This window comes from Zalophus californianus, chromosome X (assembly GCF_009762305.2).
Source record: "Zalophus californianus isolate mZalCal1 chromosome X, mZalCal1.pri.v2, whole genome shotgun sequence".
In the NCBI taxonomy this organism is placed as follows: Eukaryota; Metazoa; Chordata; class Mammalia; order Carnivora; family Otariidae; genus Zalophus; species Zalophus californianus.
In genome coordinates this window covers 36,178,333-36,193,494 of record NC_045612.1, presented here as the reverse complement: position 1 = coordinate 36,193,494, position 15,162 = coordinate 36,178,333, and the positions used below count along the sequence as shown (strand labels likewise).

The following is a 15,162-nucleotide window of genomic DNA, read 5'->3' as shown; positions in this document are numbered from 1 at the left end:
TGCATACATCTGAACTATTTTATACTATATTTAAAAAAAAATAAATCAGTCTAAGAGGCTGTGTAAAATATAGAGTGGAGGGCATCAGTTCTGATTCAGTAGGCTTAGAATGGCCCTAACAAGCACCCCAGGTAATTCTTATACAAGTGGTTCATGGGCCACTCTGAAAAACATTGTGATAGCATTTTATCTTCAAGGGGAAAAGGAAAAATCAATAGCACCAGTGCATAAAGCCCAGGGGTGAGAGTCAGGAGCCTTGACCCATATTCTCTGCTCTGCTCCAATTTGCTACATAAGTGTTAACTTCTTTAAATACTATTTTCCCAAACAGAAAGCCACTTTTATCCTTGTTCAGCATGGTAAGGATAAATTAAATGATGCCAGTGAAACTCTGAAGGATTTTCCAGGAAATGCATGGTTTCCAGAGAAGATAATGGTTTTTAGAAAAGTAGCTCTCTTTCCTTGATTCAGGTTCTCGGGGATCTGCCTCCAGTGGCAATTTTCATTGAGCTTGAAGCATGTAGCATTAGGACCTTACATGGAAAAAAAAAAAAAAAAAAACACTGGTGCCTGTCTGGGTATGTTGAATTATATCTCCTTAAAGGACAAAAAAATGTCCAGGGTGATGGTTCTCACTTGAGTTAGGGAAAGGGAACACAGCATACACATCAGAGTCACTGGGGAGATTTTTCAAAACACCAGACTTCCACCTGTTGCTATGTATATCAGAATGGGAAAGAGGATGGGAGAGATGGGGAGTCCACATTTTTTAAGTGCTCCAGGTGATCCTGATACATTCCCTGCTCTAGAAAGATTCTTGGCCTCCCTCAAGTAACCCGATCCAAGATCTTACACTTTTTCCTGCCAAGAAGTTCCTTATATTTACTTCTCAACTATTTCTTCTTTGTTTAGCTCTCACTGAAGATAGAGAACAATTCACAAGCATCTTGCATATGTATACACAGGAGAATGTGAATAATGACCTTGTTCTCAGGGACTGGGGGCCAGCTGGTTGGAAACCTCAGGATCCCCAGGGTTGAAATAATCTCCTGGCCAGATGTTTCCTTCACCGGTTGGAGCAGGGCATGAAGGTCCCAGTGGAAGGCTCTCTGGACCCTAGGCTTGTCCAGCTGGATCAGTTGCAGGTGGAGCAAATGGGACCCAAGGGCCCCATCAGGTCACCTTGCTAAGTCTGACTCAGGCCAGCAGCTCTTTATTCCTTCCTGTCTCTCCCACTTCCCACCGTTCATCTCTGTGGGCAGCTGCCAAACTGGGGAACAAGAGTCAAGAGGGGGAGGGGTTGTTCTTAATGGATACTCCATCTCTTCAGTGGTTTGGGGTCTGGCAGAGATAAACCAGACCTAAAACAAATTGGCTCCACCCTCTGATGTATTTCAGTTAATGCACTAGCTGCCGAGAAGCCAGGCCTGGAGCAACAAAATCAATTCCCCTCAGCTGAACAACAAGCTTAAACTTAACCCCCACACCTCTTTCTCTTGTGTCTTTTATCCATGCTGCTAAACATGCTGTTCAGGTTGGGCTTCCTGACACTGGCAAAGTGTATCTCTAAGAGGTCAGATCCAAGGTCTCTGAAGACCCTTGGGTAATGGTCATGTGCCAAAGGGCTCCTAGAAAATATGATACATCCAAGCAGTCTTCACCATTCTCTCACATCTGATGTAACCTTGACAGGCACCAGTTCCTAAAAAGGTGGTAGGAATGATCCTTATTTGGCTGGTGTTACAGATGGGGAAGCTGTTGAAATTTAGCAACCTATCCAATATCTTTCACATATCCAGGGATAAACCTTGTACTACCATGCCTTGGGTCTTGACTCCTTCCATGCCTACTGTCAAATGGTGTTTTATTCTTGAACTTTTAAAATCCCTCCTCTAAGTATAAATACTGTGACCCTGTTCCTATGAGCATGGGTCAGTGGGGAATCATTCTATATGGGGAATCATATGAGATGAAAAGGGTACTGATGTTTTGACTTCCTCTGTATGACACCCGCCACTCAGCCAAAGTTCTTCCCCACTCAGTCTATGAGGGTCTAAAGCTCCATGATCTACTCACATATCTCAAGAATTTCTTTTGAGTTTCTCGACCTAGGAAGTAGGATCAACTAAAATGTATCACATGGAGAACCACAAGGGTTTCTTAAAGTCTCAGTCAAGCCCAAGCAAGCTGGGAACAGGAGCCACTGTTAATGGCTGGAGTCTGATGGAAGCTGTTGCTACTGGCCTTCTGATTCCTACCCATTAGCCCCTCCTCACTCCCTGCTGGCAACTCTTAGAAATTCAAGTGAAGCTAAGTTGCCACTCTCAAATCAGAAGAGAAAAGGACTCAGGGTGCTAACTCCCCTGAATGGAAGGCTGGTAAAAAAGGATAGAATGTGAATGAACCCAGCTCTCACATGTCCAACTTATCCCAACATACACTAAATATTGCCTTAGCTGTGCATTCATTCCTTTATAGTTACTGAACACCTGCTCTGTGCCAGGCAATGAACTGGGACCTGAGACTATAAATATGGGTTGAAAAGGCCACCTCTTTCTTCTGCCAGCTAAGTGTCATTTCCTGAAATAATGTGTCCATAAAAGTGCTGAGCTATCTATAGCATGCCCAAGATTTCAGGTGAAAAGTGAGCCTGTGTAAGGTTCATTTGTGATATCCATAGAGCCCCCAAAGGGAGACAAAGTCATTGGCTTAGACGAGCCTTAGTAATTGGTTCTGTACCATGGTTCTCAAGGGGGAAGAAAGAAGCTAATCAAATGACTTTCCAATGTGGCCAGGAAACCATTAGTAGCTAAAGAGTGGAAAAATTCAGAGATAAGGGAGGCTAGAATGTTCATTCATATTTAAAACTTTTACACTGAGTCTGAGGAAAGAGGGGACCAGAAACTATCACCTTAACTGGCAAAACCAAAAGAATCAGCGCTTTTTAATAAGCAGGTCAGGAAACCATGATACCTTAGCTCAGGGTTTCTCGACCTTGGCCCTATTGACATTTTGTGCTGGATACTTCTTTGTCATTGGAAGTGGGAAGCTGTCTTGTTCTTGTTCCCTCACCTTTACCCACTGGATGTCAATAGCATACTTCTCAAGTTGTGATAATCAAAAGTGTCTCAAAGAGATTACCAAATGTCCAGGGTGGGGTGGGAATCAGCCCCTGTTGAGAACCGCTGTCTTTGTTCACCACTACCACCTCACTCTATGGCCACCTGAATAGTCATTAGAGAGAAGAAAGAAAATTAGGATCTGCACTATCTTGCCAGTGAACAAATTCAAGGAAGGAAGGGAGATGAGCACCAGGAAAGGTCACTGTCATTTGCCCATGACCACAGGGCAACTCAGGGCAAGAGCCAGAAGTGGGATCCAAGTTTCCTGTCTCTGGTCACCCACACTGTACTGCTAATGGAGATGATAATGATAATGAATTGAGTAATGATTCTAAAACTTCACGAGCAACAACCACCACTTCAGCAATAGGTTCTACCAGCACTTTTTCCCAGTGTGCCATCTAGGTATAAAATATAATTCACATATTCACCCACAGATTTGCCTGTCTAAACTTGCTTTTTCTTCTCATAAAGTTCCAATTAAACTGCCCCCGTTGCCTTCCTGCAGTCTGCCATTTTTGCATTTGGCCCTTTCCTGGCCCTTCTATGCATCACCAGCCTCCCAGGTGTTCTGCACTAAATTTAGAGGGAGACTGAATGAGGGAAAAATAAGTAGGGTGGGTCAGGGCCCTAAGAAATGGGGATAGACTGCTAAGGGCTACCAGACAGGACTAGCCTTAGATAAAGGCCAAATAAGCAGTCACCTACAGTCTGTCTGGTACCTAGCATTTCCCTTTTAGAGGTGTATTTCTTTGGTGAGGGTTGTACATCAAAGTTGTTAGTGATGAGGACTTGTGCCTATATGTTTATCAGATCACTGTCCTCTGAGATAACTACCAGAGATCAAGGCTCTTAGAGATCAAGTGTATTTAGAGTATACGTTGCTGTCCCTAGAAAGTGGACCTGGATAATATCATTAAATGAGCACTGTTCAGGCAGAAGAAGGTGATGAAAATGGAGGGCTAACAAACCAGATATCAACTTTGCTGCTAGCCAATTTTGCTGCAAATAAAGCCCTGGTACAGATGGCACTTTTGGGAAGACCTAGGCTGGGTGTTTCAAAGGAGTCTCCATTCGTAGCCTTTGGGTTGGATAAAGGGAAGGGGCTGAGAGTGAATTTCTCCATGAAGAAACACTTCCCACCCCCACCCCCACCACCAAGCTCCAAGACCTACCCAACCCCAGCAACAGTCTTACCTCCCACGAACTGTGCTGCTCCCATGCAACGTCCTGTCATTCTGGAGATGAGCTCCTCCATGCAGCAGCCCAGGACAGCAGCTAGTGCCACAAGGAGCAGCAGAGCACAGCCGGCACCTGTCACCACCGTGCACATCTGCCAGGCCAGGCTTGGAATGGCACTGAAGCTGGCATAGCGCCCACACTCTTCCACCATGATCAGACTGTGCCCCTCTCCCCGCACAGGGTAGTTGCACCTCCGGAATGTGCTGAATGACACAGGCTTCCCCAGCTGGGATCCAAAGAGCCAGTAGGGCAGGAAGTAACTGGTAGAACTGGCCACAGCAGTAACAAGAGACAGGAAGGCCCAGAGGGTCCCCACCAGTGTCAGGCTGCTCCTCATGGTCCCAGGTTTCTCTGTAGGAATGGGGAGATGAGTTGGGTCATAGCACCAAATGCAGAAAGTTAGCATGTAAGCTCCATTGGCCTGTTTTTCATCTGGCTGGCCAGTCCTAGGGCTCGTTTATGGACAACTTGGCCCTTGCCTTTAGATAAGATTATTCTACTGAGGCCCATTTAGGTCCTTCTGGAATTCTGCTTTCCAGCACTTTTCCCATCTTCCCTTCCTCCCACCTGATTCAGAGTTCTAGGGTCTCTAGGCTGCAGTGGAAGAACCACAGAACTGAATTAGTGACTGTTCTGCCAACTCAAATGCAGCCTAATCAGACAGCTTTCAATTCTTGACATCTAGCATGAAACAAGTGGCTGGAGCTGAAGCCGGAATGAAACCAAGGCGACCCAGAGAATCCTCAGCTTCCAGTGGGATGGCCTTGCTGGCCTGGGGGCCTGGAAGGAGATGATATCTCAAGAGGTTCAGAAACCAAGTCATTTTCAGAGAATGAAGAAAGAGGAAGGAAGAAGGAAGACAACTCAGGGGGCTGCCCCTTCTACAAGGGAGAAGAGGGAAGGAGAGCTCACTATGGAGTTACAGGATGTGCCCATGTGACCTATGTAAGATGTCCAATAGTGCCTCAGTATGAGCTGTTCACAGGGTTGAAATGTGTAGAATAAAACAAGGGGTGCCTGACTTACACCCCTTGCTTGTCACTGAGTGAGCACTCTTTAGTCACTTTTTCCCAAAAACAATATGGGAGGCAACTTTCCAACCAGTGAAGGTTGTTTAACTCTAGACAGGCTACTGAGAAAACCTGCCTCATCCTATGCTCAATATAGTCAGAAAAGATTCTCCTTTCTCTGAAATGGATCAGGTACCCCCTGCCTGGCAGTAGGAACGTGCATATATAGCTGTAAGGACATTTCAAGGTGCCTTCTGTAACAAGTAATCTCAGATTCAAGACACTGAGAGTTTTTTTCAGATCTAATCTCACCCCAGCTCACAAATGGCTTTCACAGACCCCTCTGTCAAAAATCAACCGCTTCCCTCCCAACTCCATTAATCTGCCATTGCTTTCTGGCCTCAATTAGGGCAGAGACCACACTGCAGCTTGATGACCGCACTGTGAATGTCTCCAGCAGGCAGATGGTGGAGTATATTTCAGAAACTTCTCCATGATTCATCGCCATTCCTTAAAGCTACAGGTGGTGGGAGAGGAGAGGGGTCCAGCAATGGGGGACCGAAAGTAAGGGGAGTACAGGCACTGGCTATATGGGGCTACCATACCGCCAATTTGGGACATTGTCAGGAACAAGCAGCAGTTGTACTCAGGGTCTCAGGGAGTAGGCCCAGCTGTGGGTCTTTTCACAAGCACCATTAATCAGTGCCTGGCACAGAGTAGACACTCCAACTCATGTTTGTCTAATGAAACCCATTTCATAGAAGCAGCCAATTTCCAGGCTGGCAGGGACCTTAATGAATCACCTAATTCAGCCTTTTTGTTTTACATATGGGGGAGCATGGCGCGGTAATGGGGGGAATCATTTCCCCCAAGTCACAGAATAAGTTAGCAAGCAGCAACACCGGAATAAGAAAGCCGATCTGCAGATTCCTGGGCCAGTACTTTTCTACCACATAGTACTAACACCCCTCCCCCCAACACTTTGCAGACTGGAATCCGAAGAGGAAGTGATTTTACCCAAGGGTAAAGGGCTAGTGAGGTACACTGGCCAGACCAGAGCCCAGTTATTTGATTCTTAGCATAACGCTGTTTTCAGTCCACCACAATTCCCCTCCTGAAACATATGTATTGTGTGCTATGTGTTTTGTGCAGGAAGGGAGAAGAGATCATAAATTGCAGGTGCTTACTTTGGAATGCTAGGGCTTGGGAAGAAAGTGCCCTTAGCTGGGCCCCTGGGAGTGAGGATTTATGCCTGAGGGGGGAGGGGGGAGACGAAGACGTGATGAGGGATGGAAAGCCAACGGGAGGAGAAGTGGAACTAGTTTTAAGTAATTGCTGTTAGGAAACAGGTACGCTTGGCTGCAATGAGGTAACGTCTCTGCTTGTGATATTAGAGTTCGTAAGATTATGAAAAGCGCAAAGCAGCTCTCTGCTACGGTCTCACTTCCTGGTGAAGAAGCCCAGGCAGGCGGATGAGAGGAAACCAGCTGACAAACGCTTAGGGCTGCATCATCATATTCCCTTCCAAAGCCATTATGTCATGACCTCTGCCCAACAACCTTCTCTGTTTGGTAAGAAAGGTGTCACCTCCAATTTACAAATGAGCACAGCGAGGGTCAGAAAGCTAAGTGACTCATCCAAGGTTGCACAGTAATTTATTGGCACAGCCATGACTTCTCACTTCTCATTCACCCACCACCTTCCCCGCCACCATGTTCTCCGTTATCACCCCAGTAGTATTACAGTTAAAAGCCTCCATGGTTTCCCAGCCAGGATTTCAAAAAATGTTTAAGAATGGAGAAAGACTTAGAGAGGCAGACTGGGAAGGTAAGAGGAAGGCCACTTTCTCTAAGCAGTGTGTAAACCAGCGGAACAAGAGCATTAGCTGTCTCAAGCTCAGCAGCTCTAGTCAGAACCAATCCCATAAGGGGCGCCTGGGTGGCTCAGTTGTTGGGCATCTGCCTTCGGCTCAGGTCCTGATTCCGGGGTCCTGGGATCGAACCCCGCATCGGGCTCCCTGCCCCGCAGGAAGCCTGCTTCTCCCTCTCCCACTCCCCCTGCTTGTGTCCCCTCTCTTGCTGTGTCTCTCTCTGTCAAATAAACAAATATAATCTTTAAAAAAAGAAAAGAACCAACCCCCTATGTTGCCCATAAACATCATCGCGTTGAGATCAAAATTCCCGGTATGACAACCAGTAGAAGGGCAGAGAATTTAAGGCAGAGAAAGAAACTGTATCAGTGAGTGGTACCTAGATTATACTAGAAATAAGAGGTGAGATTCTGACATAAGATTATCATCATCTGGGGGGGTGCCTGGGTGGCTCATTCAGTTGAGTATCAGACTCTTGATTTTGGCTCAGGTCGTGATCTCAGGGTGGTGAGATCAAACCCCACACCCAGCTCCATGCTCAGTGCACAGTCTGCTGGAGATTCTCTCTCCAACCCCCGCCCCTCCCCCACTCACGTGTGTACATGTGTGTGTGCGCACTCTCTCTCTCTCTCTCTGTCAAAATAAAATGAGAGAAAGAGAGAGTGCGCAAGCATGCGACAGAGGAAGAGGGAGAGAGAATCTCAAGCAGACTCCATGCTGCGCGTGGAGCTGGATGCAGGGCTCAATCTCTCGACCCCAAGATCAGGACCTCAGCTTAAACCAAGAGTCGGATGCTTAACTGACTGAGCCACTGAGGCGCCCCAGTAAATAAAATCTTTTATTTATTTTTTTAAATTGTTAAAAAAAAGATTATCATCATCTTTGACAAATCAGGCTGTTTAAAAAACTACAATACTACCAACCACTGTCACCATAATTTTATTTTTAAAATGGAATTTTGAAGCCAAGGCAGAATCACAAAATCCAGTTTAAATTACATATGCTTAGCTTTAGGGAAACTCATTGGCTTTCAGAATTTAAATACTTTTAACTTCAGGAAAAACTCATTGTCCTTATTTCACTGAGGACTAGGATGACCAATCAGGCCAGTTCTCTGGGGCTGAGGGATTTCCTGGATTGTGGGACTTACAGTGACAAAACTAGCAAAGTTAGTCACCCTCTTTAGGACTAGAGGTGTGGTGAGCCAGCACTGTCTGTGGACAGCAAGCTGAAAATCACTGCCACAGATAATTCTCTAATGTTCTCTCTCCAGGACTCAAACAATGTGAAGTTGAAAGTGAGTATGGCATTAAACAATGGAGAAATGAAGCCTATGTATTTTGAATGTAAACCTTTCTGAATCATAGATGTGACCTCATGCAGTCAAGGAAGAGAGCTCAGAGATCCAATTGCTCAATGTTTTCTGAGCATAGAATAAACCCCAACCCAGCTTCGCCTGTGGCTGGACAGGGAGGCACTGGCTTTGGTGTCTACGTAGGCACATTGCCACGTGTTCACATGTGCCAGACGGGGAAGTGCATTCAGGCAAATGCTTTTAGTTCCTGTATGGCCTGCAGTGGATGTCCCTCCATGACAGTCCTCCAAAGCAATCCAAGTTCATTTCCAGGAACTTGCCAAGTCTCTTTGCATGCACATAAATAAAAACCATGCACAGTGCTATACTTCCTTCTATCTTTGTCCTTCCTGCATATGTCATGTATGCAATGGCTCTGTTTCCCTGACCTGGAATTCTAGCCACACGGCTACACTGGATTTCAGAAACCAAGAACTCAACCCCAGCATACCTGCTAATTTGTCCAATAACAAGACATTGATAGGATTCTTACTGACACTCTCCCTTTAGTTGTCACATGGTCCCTCATCCCTTAGTTTCTCCATTTCCTAAATGGGTCACGTGCCTGTTTCTGAGAGTGGTTGTGTAAGATGCAGTGAGTGTGGCCAGAAAGTTGTGACAACCAGGGTGGAAGCACAAAGTGTGTTCTGCATTTACTGTCCTTACTAAAGGCTAATGCTCACTAATCTTTAAGAGATATGGTCATGATTCTAATGCAGACTCATGGGTAGGAATCACTTCAACCTTTTGAGGCAGGAAACCCACCTAAGCCATACACATCAAATGGTTATCTAGATTACTTTTAAAGAACTCTAGAGAAGGGGACTCTCTGATTTTTCTCAGTAGCTTAACAACTCTCACTGTCAATAAATCATTCATTATGTCTCATTTGAAACCTTTTCTGCTGTAACATAAGGCCGATTTCTTTGGTCGCATCCTCAGAGGGAAAGGAGAAGAGCTTGGCTGGTCTTCCAGAGGAGAGCCCTTAATCAACTCAGATTGCTGGGAGCTTAGCTTTAGCCCCCTTCCCCCCAAAATGAGTACTCTACCTCTCTCTGTGGTGTCTCATCGCCAAGTCTTTAATTATTTGTTCTCACCTTTTCACTCTCCTGTGTACATACTCGTACATAAGCACTTAGTATCGATGAAACTGGAAAAACTGCTCTTATTTTTTTCTGGGTGGGAGGAAAAGAAACCAAATCCTTCCTTTACCTCACTTTCTCCCCAGTCCTCACAGACAAAGACTCAAATACTTTTGTCCCCACTTGAGCTTGTCATACAACTTTGTAGTTAAGGAAAGCACTACCTTACCAAAGGTAACAGGATCCAGGCAAAGCCCCCAGTGAGTTAATGACCAGATCACGAAGTGGTCAGAAAGGGCGTCTCTGACTTACAGCTGCTAAGGAAAACATGGCTGCAAGACTACTGGTTTCAGACTGGTCTGTGAGGAGCAGCTTTGTTGGCACTGGTGTTGGCAAAGGAATGTGAACAGGCCTTTCTCCTCATGGCCCCCAGATGGTGTGCGTTGCCTACCTGCCAACCCTTTTACAAATACATCATACTCAGTGTTGAAACTTTTGTAGGAAATGAGCAAGATACACAGGCATATGTTTCCAGTGGTAAATAGAGCGACGCTCCAGAGAAATGCCTTTGCCCAATGTGATTCCTTGTATCAAGTTGGGTATATAAGCAGCCTGAACATTCTAGATCTTTCTACTTCAGACACAGCCCCAAGCATTTCTCTCCTCATTTTCTGCCACCTGAGTCCCTCAGGAGTTATTCCTCCTCTGTATATCTCTGCAATGGGAGTTACTCCGAGTTTTCCTATGCCTGAAATCATCACAGGATGTGGTTACTCCAAGGGCTTTATTTCCCATTTGTGTAAATGATATACAAAAAATGCGCACATTTAGTGCATACATCTCAATGAGTTTGGACATATGCTTATATTTGTACCACCATCACCACAATCAAGGTACTAAAACATATTCATAAACTTCAAAAAGTTCCTTGTATTGGGTTTGTGTGTGTGTGCGTGTGTGTGTTAAGAATATAATGTGAGATCTATCCTCTTAATTTATTTTAAAGTGCACAACACCGTACTGTTAACTTTAGGCACAAAGTTATATGGAAGATCTCTAGAATTTACTCATCTAGCATCTGAAACTTTATACACATTGAGCAACAAGTCCCTATACCCCGCTCCCCACCAGTCCCTGGCACCACTATTCTACTCTGCTTAATATCTCACTTTTGACCTAAGCCTTGTCTTCCAAATTCTTCAGCTGCCATACTTGCTGATCCTCTTTCTAAGCCTTCTCTCTTCTTCCCTCCTCTTTTATTCTGGAATAGAAAGATTAGCAAAATTAGCTGTGTTGGCTTTACTTATTCATTTGCGTCTGAGATGTTCACAGGCAGGTAAGACAGTTGGAGGCTGGAAGTTAGAGAGTACGTGGAGACGGATAACCAACTGAGTCACTGACAACCATTTCTAAATAATCAAGTTGGCCATGCAGAGATAGCGAGAGCCCTTACAAAGAAACTCCATGTCAGGTCCTGGTCCCTTTCTCCAGAGTTTGAGGCTGGAAAGGTGGGAATTGGAAAATGATTTCCCTAAATTTCATATGAACTCTCCCTTCCCTGCAAAAAAATGGTGCTCACTGAGCTCCCCATTTGTCTTCTGCTTTGAAAACTGAGGTGCCAGTTAGAGCTCTTCATCACAGTTCTTATTCTGGCTGGACAGATGCCACCACCTTCAGTGATCAGTTGGTCAGCTAGGAGTACCAATCACCAGTTAGAAACCATTCCTACCAGCCTGCTCTGGCAAGACACTGTTAAGCCCTATCAACAGTGGGCTAACTGGGACTGCATCTCCCCACACCCTTAAGTTCATGGTCCCAGCCCTGCTGCTGTTGCCCAGTAGACCCTCCACCTGTGGCCTCAAAAGGGAATAGAATACCACCACAGCTGATCACCTCCATTCAGTGAACCTGGCCAGTATAGGAAGAAGGTGGGCTGGGTGCGTCACCAACAACTTCGGCAGACATGAGAGGCAGTGTGGCATATTAAGAGCATTTCTCAAAATGGTGGCCCCAACCCGTCTGCATTAGAATCACCCTCAGTGCTTGTTTGAAATGCAGACTGAAGAAGTCCCTATCCCCCCCTCCCCACCAGTCCCTGGCACCACTATTCTACTCTGCTTAATAGCTCACTTTTGACCTAAGCCTTGTCTTTCAAATTCTTGAAACACTGAGAAGACTCCTTCTCAGAGCCACTGAATTACAATATGAGATTTGCATTTTTAAAAAATTCTCAATTGATTCTGTTGGAAACTAATGATTGAGAAATACCATTTTAGTGGAAAAGGGTCCAGATTTTGGAATCAGATCTGAGATAGGGTCCTGAGGTCTTCCTGTTACAGGTTATATGAACTTGAGAGGATCACTTAAAACCTCACAGTTTCAGTTTTATCTATAAAATGAAGATGATTAGGGGCACCTGGGTGGCTCAGTTGGTTAAGCGACTCCCTTCGGCTCAGGTCATGATCTCAGGACTCTGGGATCCAGCCCCACGTCGACTCCCTGCTCAGCGGGAAGCCTGCTTCTCCCTCTCCCTCTGCCTGCCGCTGCCCCTGCTTGTGTTCTCTCTCCCTCTCTCTCTCTCTCTCTCTGTCAAATAAATACAATCTTTAAAAAAAATGAAGATGATTCAACATAGTTCAAGTGACATGATATCTGTGGTAAACCTAACACCAGGATAGGTGCCCATTATTCTCCCCTCTACTGGAAAAGATAACATTCCACCATAAGTAATAGAGAAGACTTGAAGTCTCTCAAGAAGTAGAACATCCCTCCTCTCCCCTCTCTCTCTCCTCCAGCCACTCTTCCAGTGACGTCTTATCTCTCGGCTTCTTTCTGTGTTCAGTTTCTCACCACAAAGTGGAACCACTGCGCCCCATGTTCTTTTCAAGAATGGATTTATAGTCAAACTATTTCAGGTTTTTCTGTAAATCATCATGTTTGGCACATAGTAGGAACTTATAAATATTTACAGAGTGAATACAATCTTTTGTTTCCAGCCGGACTGAATGACTTCGACATCTGCATTTCAGTTTAACCCCATCACCTTATTTCGGTCCCGTAGTCCCAATTTAGGCACTTCTAAGAGATCAACCCAGCACACTGGCAAACTGGATCCACTCTTCCTTCTATAGACAGGTCCAAGCAAAAGCCCTCCCTCCACTCCCAGAGACATGTACTTCCTCTCCTCAAGTTACCAACTCTCCTAGGAAAACCAGCTAACCATTAACCCTTAGGTCCTCAAGCCCTGTCAATATGAAATAGGAATCCAGCCAGGATTCCTCTTACCCTCTGTGCAAACAACAGGCTATGAGGAAGTAAAAGTGCACGAGGCCCTCTTTGGGAAGAAAACAGCTTCTCTGAGCTGTGAGATGAAAGTACAGGAAGCCTGAGAAAGGAAAGGGAGAAGAGGGGCTGAGCACGGGGAGAGCAAAAGCAGCTTCTTATCCAGCTGTTTCCAGTGCATTTGGCCCAAGTTGCAAATTTACCTTCTGACCACGAAAGCTGATTGACTTGTTCCCTCTCTTCAGACTCAGATCTGAGAAACAACTTCTCCTCACAGCTTGTCAGAAGGGGATGGGAATCCCAGCTGCTCTTTGCAGTGATGCCTGAAAACCTTGCTTTACCTTTGGGAGAGAGGGGCGGAGTCCAACCTAATGGGAATTAACTCCAAACACGCTGGAGCCTTCAAATCCAGCCTCAGACATGCAGGCACTTGAAGTAGCTTAGCTGGCACAGAGTTCCCCACCTCCATCCTCACAGCTGCCAAGTCAGCTGTGTGTGTGTGTGTGTGTGTGTGTGTGTGCGCGCGTGTGCGTCGCTGCAACTGCGTATCTGTCTCAATTCCTCATCTGCTGCTCACATGTCTGCCAAAGAATAGAGGTTCTCCCTAACTTTCCTCAAAAGCCTTAAATAATCTCCACCACATATATTAGGTAGCAGACCTAAGTGGCTGGAAACGACAGAAAACACATGCCTGAATGAAGTAAGACAGAATAACCTTTTTCCCCCAAATTGATTTCCATTGTCTGATGCTCCAACAGCGTAATCTATGGCTCCAAGATGTAATGACTACATTTAAGAGACTTGAAATCACACATTGAAAAAGCTTAATAATGTCTCTTTAAAAATAACAGTACTACCAAAAGCCCGCGTCTAACTTATCCCAAAGCACCAAAAACTGCTTTTGTGCTTGGGAAGATAACTGAGAAGTCTGGAGATTAATGGAGTTCTGCCTGATGCTTTGCTCCAACCTGATGTCATCTCTCCCACCTGTGAATGTCCCTGGCACTCCATACTTATTTTGGGAAACTTATCACCTTCTATCTTGTGTTAGTTTTTCGCATATGTGTCTCATTTCCCCTCCCAGATGCCTTGTGAATAGGGAGCTTTGCTAAACAAAATGAGTTAGAAGGAGGAATGGTAACCAGCTTAACTTAATAGAGCATACTAGACTGGTCCAAAGTATCTTTACTTCTATAATATCCTATTTGCCTGCCTAGAATGCTATAGAAGTTATCAGGCCTATTTTCTACCATTCTGCGGCAATAATTTAAAAGAGGAGAGTAAACAAACTAGCAGTTTGACAGATTTATTGTACCCCAATTATTTAATGAAGTTAAAAGTTTTTCCTGCCTGCTGTGGATACAAGTGGGCATCCTGTCTTTTATCAGTGATATAACCTTGCTACTTTCCATCAGCAGTTTTCAATCATTTTTTTTCCTGTCCCAACACACTGATAAACCACATTCCCATCTGGAATACTATTACTAAGGCAGTTTCTAGGGGAGGGACAGATGACCTAGTAGGTGAAATGTCAGATTTTTGGCAGTGTGAGTTCTGAGATAAATTTTATAATCTCCCAGCTGGTGTCCCTTTAAGAATCACTGCTTCAGATATAAGGCTGTATAAAGGGAAGTGCTAGACCCTCTGTCATTAAAAATAAGTCAATATTAGCATATACATAATAACTGTGTATGATATGGCTGATTTTGACATAAGAAAAATAGTTGATTCCACTCTATGCACCAATAAATATTACCCTTTGCTTAATGGCTACACCTATCATTTGGAGAACTGATCATCATTTGCAACTCTAAGTAGAGATCATTTTTACTTAGCTCTTTTTTCCTTTTTCCCCTATGTTCCCAGTTCCCTTAAGTGGAATAATATGAAAACTTAAATGTATACTAAATAATGATCTAATTTATTGGGTAAAGTTTTGCTTCCTGTTCTTAGTTTAACGGTTAATAATTCTCTCAGGGAAAAAAAATCATTTGTATCTTGTGACTCTAGATAATTTTTCATTTAAAATGTGCTCTTCACAAAACCAGAGAGGGAGACAAACCATAAGAGACTCTTAATCATAGGAAACAAACTGAGGGTGGCTGGAGGGGAAGGGGGGTAGAGGGATGGGGTAACTGGGTGATGGACCTTAAGGAGGGCACATGATGTAATGAGCACTGCGTGTTATATAAGACTGATG

General features: G+C 44.7%; 1 protein-coding gene across 2 annotated transcripts in view; it reads right to left on the bottom strand.

Annotated features, from left to right (window-relative positions):
• LHFPL1 (LHFPL tetraspan subfamily member 1) overlaps positions 1 to 13,463 on the bottom strand; it is a 46,714-nt gene extending 33,251 nt beyond the window's left edge. Inside the window, exons 1-2 of one of the 2 annotated variants that reach the window (XM_027608809.1) lie at positions 13,166 to 13,463; positions 4,320 to 4,715 (exon numbers count right to left, since the gene is read on the bottom strand). In XM_027608809.1, the coding sequence (XP_027464610.1) occupies positions 4,320 to 4,701 (382 nt within the window). In that variant the 5' untranslated portion in view covers positions 4,702 to 4,715; positions 13,166 to 13,463. The remainder of the gene's footprint in view (positions 1 to 4,319; positions 4,716 to 13,165) is intronic. The other variant, XM_027608810.1, reaches the window with a different exon arrangement.
• Positions 13,464 to 15,162: the final 1,699 nt, after the last annotated feature.